The sequence below is a fragment of the Atractosteus spatula genome, chromosome 5 (genome assembly GCF_055471065.1).
Source record: "Atractosteus spatula isolate fAtrSpa1 chromosome 5, fAtrSpa1.hap1, whole genome shotgun sequence".
NCBI lineage: Eukaryota > Metazoa > Chordata > Actinopteri > Semionotiformes > Lepisosteidae > Atractosteus > Atractosteus spatula.
Window position 1 is genome coordinate 4,138,418 of NC_142710.1, and position 22,644 is coordinate 4,161,061.

The following is a 22,644-nucleotide window of genomic DNA, read 5'->3' on the forward strand; positions in this document are numbered from 1 at the left end:
AATCCAGTAATATACCAGCACTTGACAAGATGTACCATATTCCTTCACACTTTGAATAGAATCTTTGTTTAGATCCTTCTAACTGCTTCTTCCAGTTCAGGATCGTGGTGGAGCCAGAGCCCGTTTCAGTGACAGCCGCAAGGTAGGGTACATCCTGGACAGGCCAGTTTTCCCCGAAGCCAGGAAACCCACAGAAACAGGTGGGAGGACATGCAGACTCCACACAGACAGCACCCCGGGGTCCGGAATTGAACCCAGGGACCCAGCACTGCAAGGCAGCAGTGCTAACCGTGCCATCCTTCTCGGGTCGGATCACAAAATAATTGTGTTTTTTTCATTGTAGAACATCAGGAAAAAAACAAAAACAAAACAGGGGCATTAATTGTGATTTTCCAAAAAGTCACAAGACTTTTTCCCGCACAGCACAGCTCCGGTTCCTACAGTTTATTTTGCCTTAGTTTGTTTGTTTTCAGTCTTATTATACAGACGTCATAGAGTTAAAAAAAAAACCTTTGACTGATCTTGGGACAGAGACTAAATTTCCCTACAGTACGATAATGGGCAGTATTTCTCTGCATAAACTCAGAACGTCTGAAGTTCAAGATCAGAGTGTTTTTGCCATGTGTCACAAGTGCACCCGAATTCTTCATTGCCCTTGTTCTCACAGTGTGCAGACAGGTGAAGACGGGTGTATGGTCCAATATACTGTACAGTATATACCGTAAAAACAAAGTCCAATTTCCAATATACAACAGTAATTAACAGCCTGCTGTTTGCAGTACAAAAACTACAACATTCAGTCATCAGTGGTGATGACGAGTGGTTCGTCGGTCAATTTGCATTTGGGTCTTGGTTTTTCATGACACCTACGATAGTTGTGATATACAGTACCTATCATGATAGCTATGGAAATAAAAACTGCTTCTGAACGTTTACTGTTTTCAGGTGTTATCTGCGGGCTGGCTTCATCACATCCTGCACTCAAACTGCGCTCTGGATATAAAAACAGTGGTTTTCCCCCACAGGAGAGAAAGTCTATATCATGCGGTATATAGAATGGTAAAGAACATTTTCCATTTGTAGTCAGGGAACGACTAAAGACTTTAAATTTACAAACTGCGTAGGAACAAAAACCGGCTATATGCACAAACACATAAAGGTCACATGAGTAAGCCTCAAAATGTATGAGCATCCTGGCTGGAACCCTCCCTCTTTTGTGTCACACGAAACACCTGATACAAAAGGCACAGCCTTTTCAGGAACCTGTCATTCCGCATCTGGACAGGAGAGAAGACACTGCGGCTCGCTGGAGAGAAGCCCCACAGCTGACCTGCAGGAACAAGGCAAGACTCTGTCCACTCTCTTGAGCTCGGGCTGACTCTGACTCGTCCTGCTTCTCTAACGTCCCCTTCGCTTACAGCTGTGCTTCTGCACACTCAGCTTTTACAGAAGATATGTGCGTTTACTCGTAATATATATGAATTTATATAGTTCGGGTGGGGAGCTGCGTCAGCGTGCATAGGGCTGCAAGGGAACAAGTAATAGGTTTATTCCCTGCTGAAAAGAGAGGAAAGAAAACACAACGTTTTGGCCGTGGAGCCTTCTTCAGGTGTGAGATCACACCTCACACACTCACTCTTTCTTCTCTTTTCAGCAGGAATTTATATATACATGTAAAATATATATGCAAGTGCATATTTACTTGTAATGTGTATAATACAGGTACATATTTACATGAATATATTTACACTGTATTATATGTTTGTGGCAGTACAGTGGGATACCTTTAGTTAACAGGGAGGCCTGGTCATTTAGCAGTTTGTAGTCACAGCTCAGAGTTCTTGGGTCTGGGGTTTGATTCCAGTCTAGGGCACCGGTCGTGTGGAGTTTGCATGTTCTGTCCACGGTTAAGTTGGTTTCCTCTGGGCGCGGCGGTTTTCCTCCCACACTCTCGGTGGATCGCAGCTCTTAATTGTCCCCTGTGGGCGTGGGTGTCCGCGTGTGCGTTTGTCCTGGGTGTGACCCACCTCCAGCACGTTGACTGAAGGTTAGATCGCGGCCCGCCACCACCCTGTCCAGGGGTTAGATGGTTACGTGTCAGAAAATAAACATAATGGATGTGTCAGGCTGTGGTGCTGTAATTCCTGATGTAGACAGAGGTTTTTCAGCATTAAAAGAAAGCTGGAATGTGACACACATTCCCACCTCAGCTCCTGCTGAAACAATGGCAAAATGGTAACCTACATAATACTCTTTTTCAACCAAAGGCTTCTACTCTATATTTATTCTATATACTTATGAAACGTCATGGAAAGATGCTTGATCTTGGCTTTAACTGAATGATTTTCCACTTATCTTCTAAAGGGAAAGCCTTAAAGCTTTCAAAAGCCACTCTGATCCAAAGGATTTTCAATGCCTTCGCCTTACCCTTTGGAGCGGTGTTTAGTGGTGCTGTAATGCTTCAGGCTTTGTGTATTTATACATCACTTCTTTCCAAAAGTCTCTCATAGTCTCAGTTTGAATACCTAGAAACACATCTCAGTGCATATCAAAGATGCCAGAATTTCTTACTTCTCATGTAACTGGGTGCAGAGCTGCCCTTCCCAGAATGAAATGAGAAGCTCCTACTATGGGTTACTACACTGTACTATTATAGGTGTATGTTACTATAGGGTACTGCACCCTTCTATAGCTTACTACCTTAAATATTACAGCGTAGTGCTCAATACTGTATTATAGGCTACTGTGTTTCTGCAGGGTACTGTATTCTATAGGTTACTGCATCTACTATTACAGTGTACTGCACAGTACTGTATTATAGGTTACTATGTTCCAATAGGGTGCTATAGTAACACCTTTTTACAGGTTACTATACGGTAAGTATAGCATACTGCACAGTACTGCATTATAATGTACGTAACTATGTTAGTATAAGTTACTACACTCTACTATAGGGTACTGCTCTCCGCTATAGGTTACTACACTGTACTACTACTGCATACTGCACAGTACTATATTATAGGCTACTATGTAACCATATGATATTGCACTCTTCTAAAGTTACTACAATGTACTACCACAGGGAACTGTACTGTATTTATAGGATACTGTTACTATAGTTTACTGCACTGTATTGCATTATACTACTGTATAGAGTGCTGCCCTTTGCAGTACATTACAACACTCTACAACTATAGTGTACTGCACTGTACTGTATTATAGGTCATTCTGTTACTACAGCGTCCTGCACTCTTCTATAGGTTACTACACTCTACTGCTATAGGATACTGCACTGTACTGTATTATAGGTTACCCTGTTACTATAGGGTATTGCACTCTTCTGTAGGTTACTGCACTCTACTATTATAGTGTACTACAATATAAAATAGGTTACTATGTTACTATAGTGTACTGCAGTTCTGTACAGTAGGTTCCTACGCTATACTACTATAGTCTACTACCTTGTACTGTTTATACAGTAGGTTACTGTGTTGCTAAAGGGAACTGCAGTCTACAACTATAAGCTACTGTACTGCGCTGTCCAGAACTCTACTGTTCTATAGGGTACCTTGCTTTAGATTAATGTACTACATTGCACTGGACTTTACACTGCTTCCCTGTAGTGTGTGGAACTGGACTGTCCTCTAGGGTACTTAGATGTTGTATGGGATAATTCAGTGTGCTATAAAGTTTTCCTTACATTATTCTATAGTGTACTACACTGTGCTATGAGGTTGGTGCAGTATAGGGAACTATCCTATACTATACTACAGGGCACTAAATTGTTCTGATCTACAGGGTTCAACACTGTGTGAAACTGTATTGGACTATTGGGTAGTCTGCTGCACTATAGGATACTACAGGATACTACATTGTCCAGATCTATAGGGTATGACACTACTAGGTCCAGGTGGGGCTGCACATTGGTGGTGGTGGAGGGGATCCCCATTACCTGTAAAGCGCTTTGAGTGGAGTGTCAAGAAAAGGGCTATATAAGTTTAAGCAATTATTATTATTATCATTATTATTATTACTATACTATAGGGTTGGGCCCTTTCATTCAGGATTATCCTTTAAATAACCAGTGGAATTTAGCCAATGAGTCAATCTTGATACGCTGCTGGTGGATTTCTTTGGGATTCTGCTGCAGATGAACTACCCTGTCTATGTCTCTGCACGTGGAACGATCCTATTCCTCTCCTCCTCCAGATGGATCAAAGACTCAGTGTTTCTCTCCTGCTCCTGGGCCTGACGGTTCTTGTGGACGGACAGACTGTGGCAGCTCCGTTCACGGTGAGAGGCCTCCACGCGCTCGCTGTCTCGCGGCCGTCGACAGGCAGAGCGGTCGTGAAACACAGTCTATTTGGGCAATAATAATTATAATAATTATTATTATAGCCAGCAGCTCTATCCCCCTGCAGCTCACAGCTGGCAGCCCCACTGGAGCTCAGCAGGTGTGAGTCTGGTCAGTACCTGGATGGGAGACTCCTGGGAAAGCTAAGGCTGCTGCTGGAAGAGGTGTTAGTGGGGCCAGTAGGGGGTGCTCACCCTGCAGTCTGTGTGGGTCCTAATGGCCCAGTATAGTGGCAGGGCCACTATACAATAGTGGGCGCTGTCTTTCGGCTGAGATGTTAAACCGAGGTCCTTACTCTCTGTGGTCATTAAGGATCCCCGGGCATTTCTTGAAAAGAGCAGGGAGTTATCCCGGTGTCTGGGCCAAGTTTCCCCCTCGGCCTTTACTGCGGCCAGTCAATGTATGATGGCTTGCACTTGCCCTGCGATGGACTGGCACCCGTCCAGGGTGTACCCAGCCTTGTGCTTGTTGCTTGCCGGGTAGGTTCTGTATTCCCGCAACACTGTATGGTATAAAGCAATTTGGCAGATGACATGACAATCATAAGCATTATTATTATGCACAAGTACTCTCACCCCACCCCAGCTATCAGTGGGGAGGAGAGCAGACAGGGGGATTATAAGGAGGCCATGATTGGTAAAGACCAGGGGGAAATTTGGCCAGGACACCAGGGTTACACCTCTACTCTTTTTGAGAGACACCCTGGGATTTTCAATGACCAGGGAGAGTCAGGACAGGGTGAGCGCCCCCTGCTGGCCCCACTAACACCTCTTCCAACAGCAACCTTCCCAGAAGTCTCCCATCCAGGTACTGACCAGACCTACGCCTGCTGAGCTCCAGTGGGGCTGCCAGCTGTGAGTTGTGGCTGCTGATATATTTATTCTTTATTCCTGTCTCACTCTCCACAGGGAAACATCACCCGGAATGGCTGTGGAACTACTAAATTCTGCATTGAGGCTCCCACAGGCTGTGACCCGGCCTCCAGTGGAGACTGTCTCTTTGCGTCCACCGCTAGAGACCCAGTGGACAGGAACGGTGTCTCTTTTGAGCTCCAGGGCACATCCAGCGGCTATGTCGCCATCATCTTGGGTACAGGAGGTGTGAGCACGGTACGTGTGTCCAGAGCTGACCCGTCAGCTATCTTGGCCAAGCGAGAGAACGCAAGCCTTTGGCCCCGTGTGGTTTTTGCGATGACACGGCTGTAACGGGGCTCACCAGGATGGTCTTAAAGTTGGACCTGCAGGGGAACTGACTTGGGTCGAGATCTCTGATTGGAGATAATGGACCAGTGAGGGGTCCTCTCGGAGGGATCTAAGTGCCTTGAGAAACAGGAAAGTTGGCAAAGTTCTGGGGAAAATGAAAAGGGCTTTCCTGTTCTTCTCACGAGCATGAGAAAAGGAGCTGGCACCTTATCTACAATGTAAGGCGAGCTTCGGAGACAAACACCAAACATCTGCGTGACCTAATATAGCTGCTTCTATTAAGGGGAGCAGCTGCAGGCAGTGATATTATTAAGGGGAGCGAGGACTGAGCAGGATTCTTTGCCTTAAAAGATAAGATCACTTTATCAGCCATGTACAATTTCTTGCATTAGGAATTTGTCTTTTCACAGACCCCAGCTTGCCCTCCATGAGACACACAGACAGGGAGAGAAGCTTGGGGTCAGAGCACAGGGTCAGCCATTTATATGGCACCCCTGGAGCAGCTGGGGTGAAGCGCCTTGCTCAGGGGCCTAACAGAGTAGGATTCCTCTGGCTGCCATGGGATTTGAACCAGCCACCTTCCAGCCACAAGCACAGCTCCTTAGCCACAGAGCCACCACACCGCCTGGGTATGGTCCTATCAAGTGATGATCAGCTCGGAAAAGATGTCTGCTGTGCCACAGTCATGCTCATTTGCCCAGAACGTCATTCATTCCTATCCCATCTCTCTCTCTCTCTCTCTCGAGAGAGAGAGAGAGAGAGAGAGAGAGAGAGAGAGAGAGAGCACAATTCTCAAGGTTGAGTCATTGCCCAACCCCAGGGCCCACAGATTATCTGTACATTTTGGGATTTTAACATTACACACCAAAAATTGACTGCTACAAAACAAAGCAGAACTGTGGCATTAATGCATAATTCCTCTCCCTTTCCCCACTGAACAATACATTTTTTTTACTGGCAACTGAACCTGCCTATACTATCTCCCATGTACAGTTGATTAACATCCCTGTAAAGCAGGTGATCCATGTTTGCTAAGAATCTTCTGATAGCATCTGATAGTTATTTGTTCGTAACTAATAATAACTCCTTACACTTATACAGCACTTTTCTGGACACTCCACTCAAAGTGCTTTCCAGGTAATGGGGAATCCCACTACCACCACCAAATCTGCAGCCCCACTTGGATGATACAACAGCAGCCAAAGTGCACCAGTCTGCTCACCACACACCAGCTATCACTGGGGAGGAGAATGGAGTGATGAAGCCATGTTCATAGATGGGGATTATTAGGAGACGCTAAACACTGTTCCACACCATCTTGAGCAGCTCCACCCCTCTGAATTCTGTGTTTAACGTGTCTGATATGTATGTATCCATCCCTATTGAGAAACACCAACTAACTGGAACAATGCAAGTTCAATGCAGGACTACCCAGCGTGCAGCCACTCCAATCCACTGTAGTGTGCTCTCTGAAGGCACCAGTTCTGTAGGGTTTGGGCATTTACTGGGACAATTATTAATTGTAGCAGTAAATCACAAAATTGATTCTTTTGATGGCTTTAGAATCCAACCATGCGATATAACTCAAACAACGCACACACACAGGTACTAATACACGAGGATACATTTATTAATACATAGAATATGCATATAAACCTAACAGATCTTATCGAGAGGGTTATCAGAATACAAAAGGTATATATTCAGTCAGTTACAAAGAGTTACACATATCAAGAGGACATACGTTCAGTATATCATTCATTTAGACCGTTTCGTAAATGAACTTGGTTATAACTTCTACATTGGATACTCAAAACAAGTACATAACTCTTAGGAATTAAATTGATATCAACTGGTTGGGATAACAATTGAATTCTCGAGCAGTAATGCATTGAAGTTGAATACTCATCCAATCTCTGGGGATTCAGATCTCCTGCGGGCTCTCTGGCTCCGTGCCAGGCTGTGCTGTGCGGCTTGCGACGGTGCGCTGCTGATGCTCACTGACTGGCTAGTTAGTGTTGGCTTTAACTAGCAAAGTTTGTGCGCAGGAGAAAAGATGACTGTGGGTCCCAGCAAGTCAGGAAGAGGACCGGTTTGTTCCTGATGAAGCGCTAGTTCTGAATAGTGATTCAGCTGTCCACAGTTCCAACCTGTTCATGAGGCTTGCTGCTGATGCTAACCTCGGGTGGATCCTCTGGTTACTCTCTGGCAACCTCCGCTCTAGACTCTTAGAACAAAGCAAAGTTCTGGCACTCGGACACACTGGCCGTTCCGTGGTTGTACGGGCTGAGTCTCAGGATGGTCAGGAGGCGCGCTGCGAGAATGTCCTGCCCTTGGGAGCCTTCTGCTCCTGGGCTGTCCTGCCCTGGAATTCTCCTTTGAATTCCCTTTAGAAAAGTCCACAGAAGTCTCTCAGGCCCTCTGTGTTGCCTGTTTTTACCTGGAGGAACTTCAGCTCGTTCATTGGCTGAAAGTTCCATGGGCATCAGAGTCCCACGTGGGTTACTCAGCCCTACCAGTCCCTGATTGGTTGATCAAGGTGAGATATGAGTCACTTACTCCTGACACTTAGGAATGCAGTCCAGATGTCCATCTGGCACTCCCTAGACAGATAGGCGCCAATGGATGACCATTGATCATGATAGCCAGGCTTAGCTAAGTGCATCCCCATTTGGGAGCTGTCCCTTATCAAAAGAAAACATCTTTAAATCAGCCTGCAGGAATAGTTTCTCTGTGGCTGCACCACAGAGATGAAGAGAGAGATGGGGCATCATTTGGGAAAGCACAGCAACACTTAATTCTGTCTTATTAACAAGCATTGCCGCTACACCACTCTATCACTTTTTGCTGTGAGCAGATCCTCCATTATTTAATTAATAATGTGAACAGGATCAATCTTGCAACTTAGGCAATTTGTGTCTCACAGTACTGCAACAAAAAGAGAAGGATCTGGCTTCTTCCAGAATGCATCTAGCATGGAAAGGTACAGTAACACTGAAGATTTTAGTCCAAGATATAGGCTTGCCTGTCAAGATGCCATAAATACTGGATAAACACTACCAAAGTCATATTTTTAAGTTATGGTTTAAATCCACATTTGTTTTACACATTTAGCTCCTTGACGCTGTCACTGAAACAATCACTGATTGCTTCATTCAGTGATGAAGACGCTCACAATACAGACACTTCATACAAAACGCCCAGTGAGCTAGGGGAATTTATTCTGCAGCTGTCTGAACAGGAGGTACGGAGAGCTTTCGGAAAGGTGGAGCCACACAAGGCTGCCGGCCCTGATGACATCCCCTCCTGTGTTTAGAAGGCATGCGGAGCACAGCTGGCCCCTGTCTTCACTGTAATATCTAACATGTCACTATCCCTGTCTACTGTCCCACTGTGCTTCAAGAGGACTACTATCATGCCCCTGCCTAAAGCAACCAAGGTGTCATGTCTGAATGCCTACCGCCCGGTGGCACTCACCTCAGTAGTCATGAAGTGCATGGAGAAACTGGTGATGGGACACATCAGCAGTATTGTCCCGGACTCCCTGGACCCCCTGCAGTTTGCTTATAGGAATAATAGGTCAGTGGACGATGCTGTCTCACTGGCCCTTCACACCACCTGGACAAGAGGAGCACCTGTGCCAGGATGTTATTTATTGACTTCAGCTCAGCCTTCAACACAACTGTGCCAGGCAGGCTGGTGGTCAAGCTCAGGGGTCTGGACCTCAACAACTCCATCTGCAACTGGGTCCTGGACTTCCTGACAGGCAGACCCCAAGTGGTGAGGACTGGAAACAAAACCTCATCCCCTTTGATCCTCAACACAGGGGCCCCCAGGGCTGCTACCTCAGCCCCTGGCTGTATTCTCTATTTACACACAAAAATCTTGAATCTTGAATCTTGGAAGAATCGGTTCAGCTGGGGATTGCTGGGTTATCAGGATGACAGTAGACAGGCTTGCTCAGTCCATCACCCGGAAATTGCCTTGTCTCCACAGGGAGACGCCTTTGCATGCGCTCAGGGTGAAAATGGAACAGTTACGTTCTTTCGTGCAGACTACAATGGATCCAGCCTGAATCAAAAAAATTTCAGTGTAAGTATCTTTATCTGGTGGGTCTGTACCCACAAAGTGTATGCAGTGTTGGGGGTTCAGGGGACCTTAAGGTGAGCTGGTTTGAGTCAGGTAGGAATGTTGAGACAGGAGATTGGACTGGAATTATCAGGGAAGCTGTCTGTTCCACTGTCTTCATTATTTTTCTATGTCTTTGCGTGTCCCTGAAAATTCTCCTTTCAACAAAAATACACTATAAAAAGACACATTTGAAAGTGACTAAGTGAACTTTTTCATCTTAAGTAATTTTAAAAGCATGTTCATTTAAATGTACAGTCAGGATACCTGCAAAAGCCCTGCATTTTGACAAGCAGGTTAAAGCACTCTGTTAAAACTCTCTCTCATTCCAGAACACAGTTTACAACATCACTGGCTCTGCAAAAGACAACGTCATTAAGTGCACCTTCAATGTGAGAAATCTCACCACAACAAATGGCACAGCTACAACACTCTATAACATCTCTCTGGCTGTTGGGAATGTTACAAATGGTAATGTTTCTGTGATCGTGTGTCCCTCATGTTACGTGCTTGCTCTGTTTGTAAGGAACATCAATTTCAATGAACAGCAGACAACTCAGCCACTAGACATCACGACATGATTACACAGCTTCTGATCATTCCCAGACAGAAACAGTCAGAGAGAAACACCTAGCCTTTCTGTCCAATCCCCAGCATTAATGTGGTTGGGTTAATGAGTTGAGATAGGTTGTTGTTTAGTTGGAGTGAGGTGAGTTGAGATAGGTTGAGCTGATATAGTTTGATTTTGGGTGAAGTTTGGATAGATAGGCTAGTGTTGGATCAGGATATGGTGTTGTGTTGGTGTGGAGCTAGCTGGGGTAAGGTTGAGTTTGGGAAGTCTGGGTTGAGTTGAGATAGGCTGGTGGGGTAAGTTGAGTTGGGGTAGGTTGGGTTGAGTTGAGATAGGCTGGAGGGGTAAGTTGAGTTGGGGTAGGTTGGGTTGAGTTGAGATAGGCTGGTGGGGTAAGTTGAGTTGGGGTAGGTTGGGTTGAGTTGAGATAGGCTGGTGGGGTAAGTTGAGTTGGGGTAGGTTGGGTTGAGTTGAGATAGGCTGGAGGGGTAAGTTGAGTTGGGGTAGGTTGGGTTGAGTTGAGATAGGCTGGTGGGGTAAGTTGAGTTGGGGTAGGTTGGGTTGAGTTGAGATAGGCTGGAGGGGTAAGTTGAGTTGGGGTAGGTTGGGTTGAGTTGAGATAGGCTGGAGGGGTAAGTTGAGTTGGGGTAGGTTGGGTTGGTTGAGATAGGCTGGTTGGGAGTTGGGGAAAGTTGAGTTGGGGTAGGCTGGGTTGAGCTGAGAAAGGTTGTTGTTGGGTTTGGGTGAGTTAGGATGGCTTGCAAAATATATTATTGAGGCCACTAGACATCTGACAAGTCTGCCTTATGAACATTCCCAGACAAGAACAGTCTGTTGTCTCTGTTTGAGCTCTCCTGCCCAAACAGGTGAAGAGCACATCCAACAGCATTTCCAAGAACAAATAACAAACATCTATCCTGAACATGTTACCTGATGAGGCTAAACACTGATATCCTGTTGTAACAATCACTATAACCAGTAGTGTCTTATTAATCACATTCATCTAATGTCTTTGGAATTTCCAAACTGCCAGGACAGATGTCTGTATGGTATTGATAAAACTTATAAACCACCATGAAGCAAAGTAACATGTCACTAAATTGTTACAACTTCAGGAGAGAAATATAGTTACTTAATGACCACAAAATGTGTGTAAAATTGTGCTTTGTGTCACCTCAATGTGTACAATGTGTACAATGCTTGGTAGCAACAGTTAATGAGGACAAACTCTTGCGTATTTCAGGAACATCTGTTAAATTCCAAAGCAGCAGTGCAGTGGATCTACTGTCAGTCACATCAAATGGTAAGAAACCACTTTGCACATCATCCCAGCTTATAGGGGAAAAATAATGGCCACTATTCCGTAGCAGTTTAAGCCATTTCAGGTCTTGTTCATCATCACAGCAATGGAAAGAATGAATAGAAAACAAACAGTCAATGGTGCACCTTTGTCTACAAAGACAAATTATACAAACTTTTCCTGAATGGCCCGGCAACATTACCAGTTAATACATTATCTATAATAGGACTTGGAAGGTACACATGAAAGTCTCATCTCTTCAACTATAGAGAGGTTTAAATAAATCATACAAGCCCGCCACACCTTCTGAAAAAAAAACTTGACTTTACTGTGAGTGAGTAACTCCAGTGCCAGGAGTTTCAGGATTATGGGGAGCATTTAGAATGTTTCAGGTTTAGCATTATTGAGAAGTCCAACAGTAGGCCCTAGGTAGAGTACATCTAGCTCATTCCTTTATTTTGTATTTATTATTTGTACTTGGACAGCACACGCTAACAAACCAACATTTCTCTAGCTTCCACTCCAGCTTCGCCCACCTCTACAATGTCATCGAACACAGGATCATCTTCCAACTCTACAGTGTCATCGAACATGACACCAGCACCCAACTCTACAATATCATTGAACACAACATCAGCACCCAACTCTACAATGTCATTGAACCCAACAGTGTCATCCAGCTCTAATTCAATGGTTCCTTCTACTACGATTGGAGCTCTCACAGTAAGTAAACTGTGATGTTATTTGCAGTAATTAAATCCACGTATTTTGTTACTCAAAACACACAGATAATTTGCTACTCAGATGAATTCAGTAAAGCACCCAGCTATCTAAATGAATACAAAAATAGACTGCACTGATATTTTGGCACTGTGCCTCTCTAAACTACTGATAGAAAATGATAGTAAAAGACTCCATTTGGAATTGACTCAAACTGTCCACCATATATGAAGCACATGGTTACTCTTGATCATGTAGCACACGTGTTGACACCTTAGAATAATGTAGAGAGCTCTTCAGCTCTAATTTAGATGGTTTAGAGTTGGCACACATAATGTGAAGATGTTCTATATATGTTCAAGGTCCAAGATTAATTTGCAATTTGATAAATCAATGTCTCTGGTCTCTTTCTTTCTGTACGTTATGGAATCTTTATTCACATCTGAACTTTGACCTTTCTGACACGCTCAGACGGTGAAAAGGCTGTGGCAATCTGAATTACGAACCTGTAACCAAGTGCAGTTAGCTGCCTTTCAAATGAGGGATGTTATTAGAAATACCTGGGTGTGATTTAATACTTCAAGCATGTCTGTATGAACAAATGAGTCAAACCAAAGGAAAACAGAAAACATTCCGATAAACCAATGTCTGCTTTTGTCATCTGCAGGGATCTATCACCAGCGATAATTGCGGAAAGACTAAAACCTGCCAGGCGGTTCCTAAAAACTGTAACCCGGCTGACACTGGAGACTGTCTCTTTGTTTCTGGCAAGAGCACACTGGGCGGGGTCTTTCTTGAGCTCAGAGGGCTCTCCAGCGGCTACATTGCTACCATTTTGTCCTCCGACAACATAACGGTGAGAGATCCGTGTGTCGTCAAGTGCCTTCTTCTGCCCTGCTTTAAATTGCCAGCTCCTTCCTTGCAATTCAAGTAAAATCCCATAATGCATTTTCAAAACTGCGCTGGGGCGCAGAATCGCTCGAGACTTAAATGTGGAGCAGTCAATAGCAACACGTCAATCTGTCCACTAATCCACAAGCAGCTTCCGTACCTCCCATCCATTGACCCACCCATCCATTTTCTAATCCACTTTATCCAGTACTGTGTCGCGGGGAGCCGGAGCCTATCCCAGCAAGCAACGGGCGCAAGGTGGGGTACACCCTGGACGGGACGCCAGTCCCTCATAGGGGAGACACAGACAGAAACACAGACACGTACACACACTCCCACCAGGGCCAATTTCCCCAGAAGCCCATTAACCCACCAGCCTGTCTTTGGACTGTGGGAGGAACCCGGAGCACCCAGAGGACACCCACACAAACACGGGGAGAATATACAACCTCCACACTGACAGCTCCGCAGGAATTGAACCCAGGGCCCCAGCACTGCGAAGCAGCAATGCCACCCACTGTGTCACCGTGCCCCCCTTTTCAAGGTGTTTTAGATTGGCCGTGGGACTGTACCGGTGTGCCTTGCTCAGCACTCGCCTTCTCTCCGCAGGGAGACACCTACGTGTGCGCTCAGGCCCAGAACAAGACCTTGAGGTTCCTCCGCGCAGACTACAACGGATCCGCAATGGTGAAAAAGAGCGTGGTAACTGTCTCCGTGGCAACACTGGGATGTTGTGAAAGGGCTCTGACCCCGGGCTGGAGTACTGGGGTGGAGGGGGACCCCAGCTCCTTGTGATTATCCAGCCGGACCCCTGGACAGGCCAGAGCCGCTGTAGGAGCAGGAACTCTGTCCTCAGCCCTCTCCGGATGCAGCCGGCTCAGTATGAGACAACAGCACACGCTGTGTTCAGTGAGGGGTTGAATTGAAAGAATAAATCTTAGTGACTAAATGGATCAATTTGCATAGTCTTGGTGTTAAAATCCATAGTGTCGGATAGTGACTCTTTATTCAGGTATGTTCTCCGTGTTTCATCTTACCTGATCTTCCTTGTTCCAGAACGACACTGACACCATTAAAGGCTCTTTGAATGGCAACATCCTCCAGTGCTCCTTCACTGCAAGAAACATCCTCACCAGCAGGGGCAAGGCGGCAGCGACACAGTACTATGTCATCCTGGCTGTTGGGAATTTTACGAATGGTGAGTTATCATTCCGGTGGGAGGAAATTCAGTCTCATTGTTATCAGGTCCAGGCAGATGAAAATCCCACTTCAATCCAGCTCAGACCACTAAAGCACGATTCTATCGTTTCTCCCAACAAACTGACAGATGAAAACCCTGGGGTCGGACGTTTGAGCATTCTCATTTTTTGTTTCATTTTCATTTCTAATGTCATCTTGAAAAGACTGCTAGCAGCTGAAATGGCAGGTCCTACAGTTATGGTCCAGTAGAGACCAGTAAAAACTTAACTGGGGGCATTGCGTTACACAAATGGTTATGGGAATGTTGAACAAGCTACCCAGTTATGCTGCTGAATCTGGCTTCTTTTAAGAAATGGTTGAATGAGATTCTCCAGTCAGGAAAGAGTCTTTATACTGTGGGAGGTGGGGGTGTGGAACACGTTACTCAATCATGATCCCATCAGGATGACGTTCTCTGATCAGTCAGCTGATCGTCGTCATTAGATGGGCCAAATGCTCATTCTTAGCAGTGATGGTATTTACTGATCGTACAATTCACAGACACGCTGAGCGCTCCCGATGTCCGGCTCCGAACTAATAGCAAAGTGGACTTGGTGCTGTCCTTGTCCAGCACCAGCACTCCTGCCCTCACCACGGTGTACGGTAAGACATCTTCCTGCTTTGTCAGGCTCATCAGGAGTCCATTTCTGGAATTCCATTCCCAGAAACCCGTTTCAGAGTGGCATGAGCCCCTTCAAAGGCTGTGATGCCCAGGACCATCAATAATCCAGTTCAGCGTCACAGGGGTGCCAAAGCATGGCCCATGAAACAACGGGAGAAGGGCAGGGTACACCCTGGATGGGACACCAGTCCATCACAGGGCAGACAGACACAAATGCAGGCACGCACACACTCACACCAGGGTCAGTTTTCACAGAAGACAACTAACCTGCCCGTTTATCTTTTGTGAGATTGTGGGAGGAAACCGGAGCACCCGAAGGAAACCCGTGCAAACACACGGAGAACATAAAGCACCCCAAGAATTGAACCCAGGACCCCAGCACTATGAGGCAGCAATGCTACCCTCTGAGCCACCATGCTATCCTGTAAAAGACCAAACACTATTAAAAAGTGTGAGCAGGGAGCTGCACCAGTGTGCATGAGCTGCAAGGGAACAGGCAGTGGTTACTTCCCCACTGAACAACAGAAAGAGGAAACACACTGTTCCAGCTACAGAGGCTTCTTCAGGTCTGAGGGGGAGAGAAGGGTGAGAAAAGGGCACACAGGTGTGAGAGAGTGTCCTCAGGAATGGACACACAGGTGAGAGAGAGAGTGCCCACAGGTATGGGCACACAGGTGAGAGAGAGAGTGCCCACAGGAATGGGCACACAGGTGAGAGAGAGAGTCCACAGTAAGAGGCAGGGAGTGAGAGAGATTGTCCACAGGAATGGGCACACAGTGTCACGGACGTCCAAAGGGACTAACCGTGGGGAGCAGGAGAGCGGAAAAAGACCCATATGCGTAGCGGCGAGACGGGAAAAAGGCCCGGGCTCATAGTGCAAAGAGTTCAGGAATGCCGTATAGAAACCTATGCCCTCAGGGAGCGGACGTGGGGCGCCCTGGTGCTAGGCGGGTCTCAGGACATCCGAACGTCAATGCTGAGCGAGGACAGAGTGCAAGACCCGGAAATATATAGCCCAAGGGAAAGAGAGGGACAGGAAGGACAGCAGACCGGAAACTAGGGACAGGACAGAGAAGGAGTGCCCTCTGGCTGCAGAGGGCGTGACAGTACCCCCCCCTTCATGTGCGGCTCCCGACGCCCATACAAATAAATGAGCTGCCCAGCACTGGGGGGAGGAAAAACCTCATTTAACTGAAAGGAAACCTCCGGGAATCCACGGCTGAGAGCTACCCCTTCCTCCGGGGTATAAACCTTTATTGGGTGGAGGAAGGGGGGGTAGAGAAGAGCTCCGGAGACTAAAACAAAAAAGTACACAAGCACAAACACAACAGACAAAAACCTGGGAAAGACCAGGGAGACAAACTACACAAAACAGATAGGACCCAAAAACAGGTAGGAACCAAAGTTCCGAGACACAGAGAGCAGGGGGGACCAAAAAGGAGGGGAAACCAGGAAGAAAAAAAAATCAAAACAAAAAGGCAAAAAACAAGAAAAAACAGCAAAAAACCCCGGGGGAAAATACCGCAGACTGGGCAATAGGCACGTTCACATTCTAACGCTGATATCAGAGTGGACAACCTGAGGAAAGCCAGACCGAAGTCCGCTCACAGACACAGATGCCCGGAGTGATATCCAGCGAAAAGAATGGAGAAACGGCAGAAAGCTTACCATTCTATCACTGATATCGGAGAGAGCAAGACCAGGAAGAGCCAGGCACGAAAACCCGCTCCAGACACAGAAGCTCGGAGTGATATCCAGTAATAAGAATAGGAAAGCCAGCTCAACATTCAATCACTGATATCGGAGTGATCTACCCGAGGAAAGCCAGGTGCAGGACCCGCTCACAGGCAAGGAAGATCGGAGTGATATCCAGCGATTAGAATAGAGGAACTGAAAAAAAAAACAGCCCAGAGAACAAGAAAAAACTGCGGCAAGACAAAAAGCGCCGCTCGCGGGGTCAGCAGGTGGCTCAGCATTCTGTCACGGACGTCCAAAGGGACTAACTGTGGGGAGCAGGAGAGCGGAAAAAGACCCATATGCGTAGCGGCGAGACGGGAAAAAGGCCCGGGCTCATAGTGCAAAGAGTTCAGGAATGCTGTATAGAAACCTATGCCCTCAGGGAGCAGACGTGGGGCACCCTGGTGCTAGGCGGGTCTCAGGACATCCAAACGTCAATGCTGAGCGAGGACAGAGTGCAAGACCCGGAAATATATAGCCCAAGGGAAAGAGAGGGACAGGAAGGACAGCAGACCGGAAACTAGGGACAGGACAGAGAAGGAGCGCCCTCTGGCTGCAGAGGGCGTGACACACAGGTGTGAGAGAGAGTCCACAGTAAGAGGCAGGGAGTGAGAGAGAGTGTCCACAGGAATGAGCACACAGGTGTGAGAGAGAGTCCACAGTAAGAGGCAGGGAGTGAGGGAGAGTGCCCACAGCCAGGGAGTGAGAGAGAGTGTCCAGAGGAAGGGAGTGAGAGGATCAGGAGGAGATGCAGCGAAAGCCATAACAACCCTTAGAAAGTGTTGGGCTCACTTGAAACCTTGCTGGACCCTGAAGGAGATTGTCTGGCTGAGCACAGCTCACTGTTGGTGCTGTGTGAAGTTCGGAAGTGGAACAATGTTAAAGCTTAATGATTCGTCAAAAAAGAATATCGCACCCACATACCGTATGGTATCTCTTGCTCACGAACCTGGCACACAAACGTCCTTGACACGGATGTCGGAAGGGACGAACCGTGGAATGACAGGATGGCGAAAAGACCATGCATAGCGGCGAGACAGGGGTTAGCCCGGGCTCGGCTGTTCAGAGAACGCCGTATAGAAACCTATGTCCTCAGGTAGCGGACGTGGGGCGACCTGGTGCTAGGCGGGTTTCAGGACATCCGAACGTCAATACCGAGCCCCGGCAGAATGAAAGACCCAGAAATATATAGCCCCAGAGAGAGAGAGAAACACCGGAAGGACAGCAAAGCACCAGAAACAAGAGACAAGACAGAGTAGGAGCGCCCTCTGGCTGCAGAGGGCGTAACAGTCCTCTTCAGGTGTCAGTCTTCTGTGGAAACTGCGTTTCCAAAGACATTGAATTCAAAGCAGATGAGTTTTTTTTGGGGATGATCAAAGGATCTTAATTTCTGGCACAACATTGACCTCCATGTTGCGCCGTATAGGGCTGAGGGACAAGTTTCTTCGCTCTGCATATTGTGGACTCATGTTCTAAAATTAGAACACTTTGAATTTCCAGTGTATCCCCCCACTGTAGGTAACATTTATCATCCAGAATGTGGGCTTCTGGTATAACACAAGATATTCAAATGATGTGCAGCTGGTATAAGCTGCAAATCAGCTAACTGCAACCATGTGAGCTCGAGGAGCTGAAAGACAATGATTTTATTATCTCCAAGCCTGTCATACCTGAGTTTCTGAGTACCTTGGGTTTCACTTGCAAATGAGCTTGAAAGTGAAAATGTTCTCGTCACTGAATAAAAATGCACAATATTCATTCCTGATACCTTTCTTGGCATCTTTACAGTTTGTATTTTCTGTTTTCCTCTGGGTTTTTTTTTTTAGTCTTGATACCTGTTTTGTGTTTTAATGGCTTATTTATTGTAGAAATATTGTTCCAGAGTTCTAACGGGACGCCCCTGGACACAAGATGATGCATATCGAGGGGTTTTTATCCCGTCAAGGAACATAATATTGAGCCAAGTGTCACGCCCTCTGCTGCCAGAGGGTGCTCCTTTTCTGTCTTGTCTCTTGTTTCTGGTGCTTTGCTGTCCTTCCGGTGTTTCTCTCTCTCTGGGGCTATATATTTCTGGATCTTTCATTTGCCTTCGCTCAGCATTGACGTTTGGATTTTCTGAGACCCACCTAGCACCAGGTCGCCCCACATCCGCTACCTGAGGGCGTAGGTTTCTATACGGCATTCCCTGAACAGCTAAACAGCTAACTCCCGTCTCGCCGCTACGCATAGGGTCTTTTACACTCTCCTGCCATTCTACGGTTCGTCCTTTCCGACATCCGTGACACCAAGATGGGCTGGAGTTGAAGATTTGAACTGTACAGTGAATCCACCCCATGTGTTGCTGTATGTTAACACCCAGAATATGAGCTTTAGGCCAACACAGGTCTGTACAGACAAGATCAAATGCAGATGAACTCACATGTTTATTCACCTGTAGATTGTGTTTTTTTTGCTGGAACTGGTTAGCCTTGTCCTGAAAAAACTACAGCTGCTCTCACACTCAGAAGGTAACGTCTCTCTGTTGCTTCTGCTCTCTGCAGGGATGCTGATCCTGGTGTCTGGGCTGATCTTTGGGATGTACTAAGCGAGGACCAGATCAGACCTTCGAGTCTGGAACCTGGGAGTCTCTGGAGAGCTGGCTTAACAATTCGTGTTGAAAAGAATCTGCTTTTATGGGTGTTTTCTGCAATTCTGGTCGGTGTTCAAGATTTGCTAGGACCACCTTTGCAAACAATAAAGCTAAAATAACTGGTTTTACTACTGCATTAATAAATAGCATCTCTGTGGGGAGCAAAATAAAGAGGAGGATGAAGGAGCAGAGGAATAGAAATTCTGTCACTTTAAATGTAGTGCCTTTGCTACAGACTCCACTCTCCACAGACAGTCCTTCCCTTCACCCCTGCCTGACTATCAGGCGTGACGCTCGTTCCTGAGACAGTCGTGACCCAGCGAGCTGTGAGCCCCTGATGCCGTCTGCAGTGAATTTGTGACCGAACACATTTCTACTGCTATGAAATGAGGTCTTGATGAATGTGGACTGACCTAACTTACTTCTCTCGAACCCAGGACCTTTGGGACCTTGGGCCGTCTCTACCGCAGTCTACCGCAGTCGTGGCTGTGACTCTGAGGCTCTGGGGCTTGTTGTAATGGAACAGTTCTTTTCAGACCCTATGCAGATGACACGATCTGGGGTGGAGTGAGGAAAACACAGGGGAAAAAGGCCTGCAGGAGTCGGGAATGAAAACGGGGGGCGTGTCCAAAGTGCACAGGTGTCCAGAGGGGTGAGTCCGGGGCAAACAATCCAGAGGTTATACAAATGGGGAATCCAAAAATGGGCAAAGTCCAAAGCCGGGCGGTCCATCCGAGAACAGACAGGTTAAAAACAGGAACCGGGTCGGAACCGGCAGGGGGAACAGGAACAGAAACTTAAAAACATGACGGAGCCAGACGAATACAGGTCCCGGGCTCGCACGATATGGGAATCAATGCAGAGCCCCGAACTGAGTGGGCGTCTGGCTTTTAAGGGGGACAGGAAGAAGGCTGGAATGGGGGGCATGTGCACAAAATCAGGTCCGAAGTGAAAGAGCCGGAGCGCCCTTAAGGGGGAGGGACCATAATCGTGACACTTGTGCAAGTGCACAAGCGTCCATGGTTCGAGGCGACACAGCTGGTGTGCTGCTGATGAAGCCTCTTCACTCCGACTGGTGCTGTAGAATCCATAGTGAGAGGGGCTCTGGTTTAAGAAAGGCGGCCTGACGAATGATCTTGATCCCTGAAATGGCCCCAAGCCATGAAAAAACTTCAGATGTTTGTGTGGAGCGTGGGAGACGGATGAATTTCTATTTCCTGTGAATTGTAACTGTTGTAATATATATATATGTCCTTTTTAAAAAAAAAACCCAGGAAGTACACCTAGGCCCGATGTGCGGTTCTGTTCTGTTCTTTTTATCAGCCAACCCACTTTAACGTCTTGCTAACACCTTCCCATCTTCAATAATCAGCTGTAAAAATGAACAATTAAAAAACATTTAATGGTAATAATGGTCTTGTGCATTCTGTGTAACCGTGGTATTGAATTTTGCTAGAAGAAAACACTTGATTTCATGTGCCTCTCAAAAAGGGACCGGTCATTGTGTCTGTTACTTCGTCACACATCTAATCTAAAGAACACAGCAGACACCCAGCCATGACTGTGAAGACACTGGGCTTTCATTGATTGATTGATTGATTGTTGGTTGGTTGAGTGAGGAAGTGACAGGAACTGGGCTTTGATTGATTGATTGATCGATCGATTGATCGATCGATTGATCAATCGATCAATTGTTGGTTGGTTGGTTGGTTGAGTGAGGAAGTGACAGTGCAACGTGTACTGGCACTGGGCTTTGATTGATTGATTGATTGATTGATTGATTGATTAATTGATGGCATTGGAGAAGCTGTTTGGAAGACCATATGTCCTGTTGAACTGCTACAGAAGGGGTCTGATTGCTAAGTGTGGCCACTAGAAAAACTAGTCAAGGGGACAGCATGCAAACTCCACACAGCAAATGCTCCGCACCAAATTCAAACTCAAGTGAGGCAACCACACTGTCAGGCTATTGTACCAACTGCAGAAAATCATCCCTATTTAAAATCAAGAAACGTGCTCTAAAGAGGCCAGACAAGTCCATTTACATGGATATCACATAACATCAGTTTAAATACCATTTTGGATCATTTGTCTTCTGATCTTACTTTTCCATTAGGGATTCTTAAAAATAAACCTACATTTGGGTGGATGGGGTTGATTGGGTTTACTTGATAGGCATATTTAATCAAACAGAGACAATGGACAATATCCTTATTATTTTTCTTGGTCTCTTTGATGTAAAGTGCAGAGTGTGCTTTCTCCAAAGATCCATGTCTTTTGGCCATGACAGGCTTCTGTACTTGGCAGCCATCTTGGCTCAAGGCTCCTACTGAAATGGTGGTTGCTAATTGACAATCAAATCATCAGCAGGTGAAGTTTGTTCAACTGAAACCACTAACGCTATAAAGCTCAGATGCACAGCCACCATTTTTTATAGGGGGAAAACAGGTGTGAGTCTAATGTCTTTGAAGGTAAATTTGTGACTGGTTTTTATGTCTTTGTTTGTGTGGTCCTCTCTGATGGTAAGGGATTTGTTTAGTTTTCTTGTTTTTGTTTTGTTATTGATGGGTAATTTGTGTAGTTTTTCAAAGAAAATGATTTGTTTAAGTATAAGGCCTGTCTGATTTACAAGATGAATTGAATGTGTTTTCTGGATTAGTTGTAATATGCACAATTACCTTGTGCCTGTTTTTTTCCCTTCAAAATGTCTGTCAAGACCTACTAAACTATAATGAGCTGGCTTTTTTTGGGTGTCACATGGCATAGTTATATAGTTCAGGGCTATAGTTATTTAAAATCATGTATAGTATTTTGCTTAAATGTGTTTTTTAGGATATGATGCAGTGTCCTGATTGCACTGCACAAGGTGCAACTGGACGGTGTGTACTTGAGGGGCTTGGACTTGAGCTGGCAGTGTGGGTATGCCTCAGTGGTCCTTGTCTCTGGAGCTGTGATGGCTGATACCCTTGGCTTTGATCAGGCTGGCACAGGAGTCCTGTCTGTTTGCTGTGGTTAAACAACGAATGAGGATGAGCTGATGTGGAGAAGTGGTGTCTTTACACCGAGGGTGGAACAAGTTATGTGATTGAAATGGATTCATTGGCTTCTTGCAAGATGCTGGCTGAATGAGATTCAATAAACTAACAAACAGATTGCAAGGCTTCTCCTTGCCTGTAACCCTTATGTGATGTCCTTTGTGTGAGCTCTGAGCTTCTGGTGTTCTACCTGCCTAGGGAAGTTTGCCCTTCCCT

The 22,644-nt window shown here is 46.1% G+C and overlaps 1 protein-coding gene across 1 annotated transcript; it reads left to right on the forward strand.

Moving 5' to 3' along the window:
• The first annotated feature begins 1,262 nt into the window (after window positions 1-1,262).
• On the forward strand, window positions 1,263-20,802 carry LOC148833600 (uncharacterized). Its single transcript, XM_088916789.1, has 12 exons — window positions 1,263-1,343; window positions 4,210-4,293; window positions 5,263-5,463; window positions 9,553-9,648; window positions 10,017-10,155; window positions 11,499-11,558; window positions 12,070-12,278; window positions 12,943-13,131; window positions 13,776-13,868; window positions 14,223-14,364; window positions 14,907-15,008; window positions 19,305-20,802. Exons 2-12 carry the CDS (start codon window positions 4,210-4,212, stop codon window positions 19,346-19,348), a joined length of 1,359 nt encoding a protein of 452 aa, XP_088772915.1. The 5' UTR covers window positions 1,263-1,343; the 3' UTR covers window positions 19,349-20,802.
• Window positions 20,803-22,644: the final 1,842 nt, after the last annotated feature.

What these genes read in the sequence shown, in the direction of transcription:
- LOC148833600 (XM_088916789.1), top strand. Translation starts at nt 4,210, where the DNA reads ATGGATCAAAGACTCAGTGTTTCTCTCCTGCTCCTGGGCCTGACGGTT. An exon ending in TGAATCAAAAAAATTTCAGT is followed by an intron (nt 9,649 to 10,016) that starts GTAAGTATCTTT and finishes CTCTCATTCCAG; the next exon opens with AACACAGTTTACAACATCAC. An exon ending in TGCCCTCACCACGGTGTACG is followed by an intron (nt 15,009 to 19,304) that starts GTAAGACATCTT and finishes TGCTCTCTGCAG; the next exon opens with GGATGCTGATCCTGGTGTCT.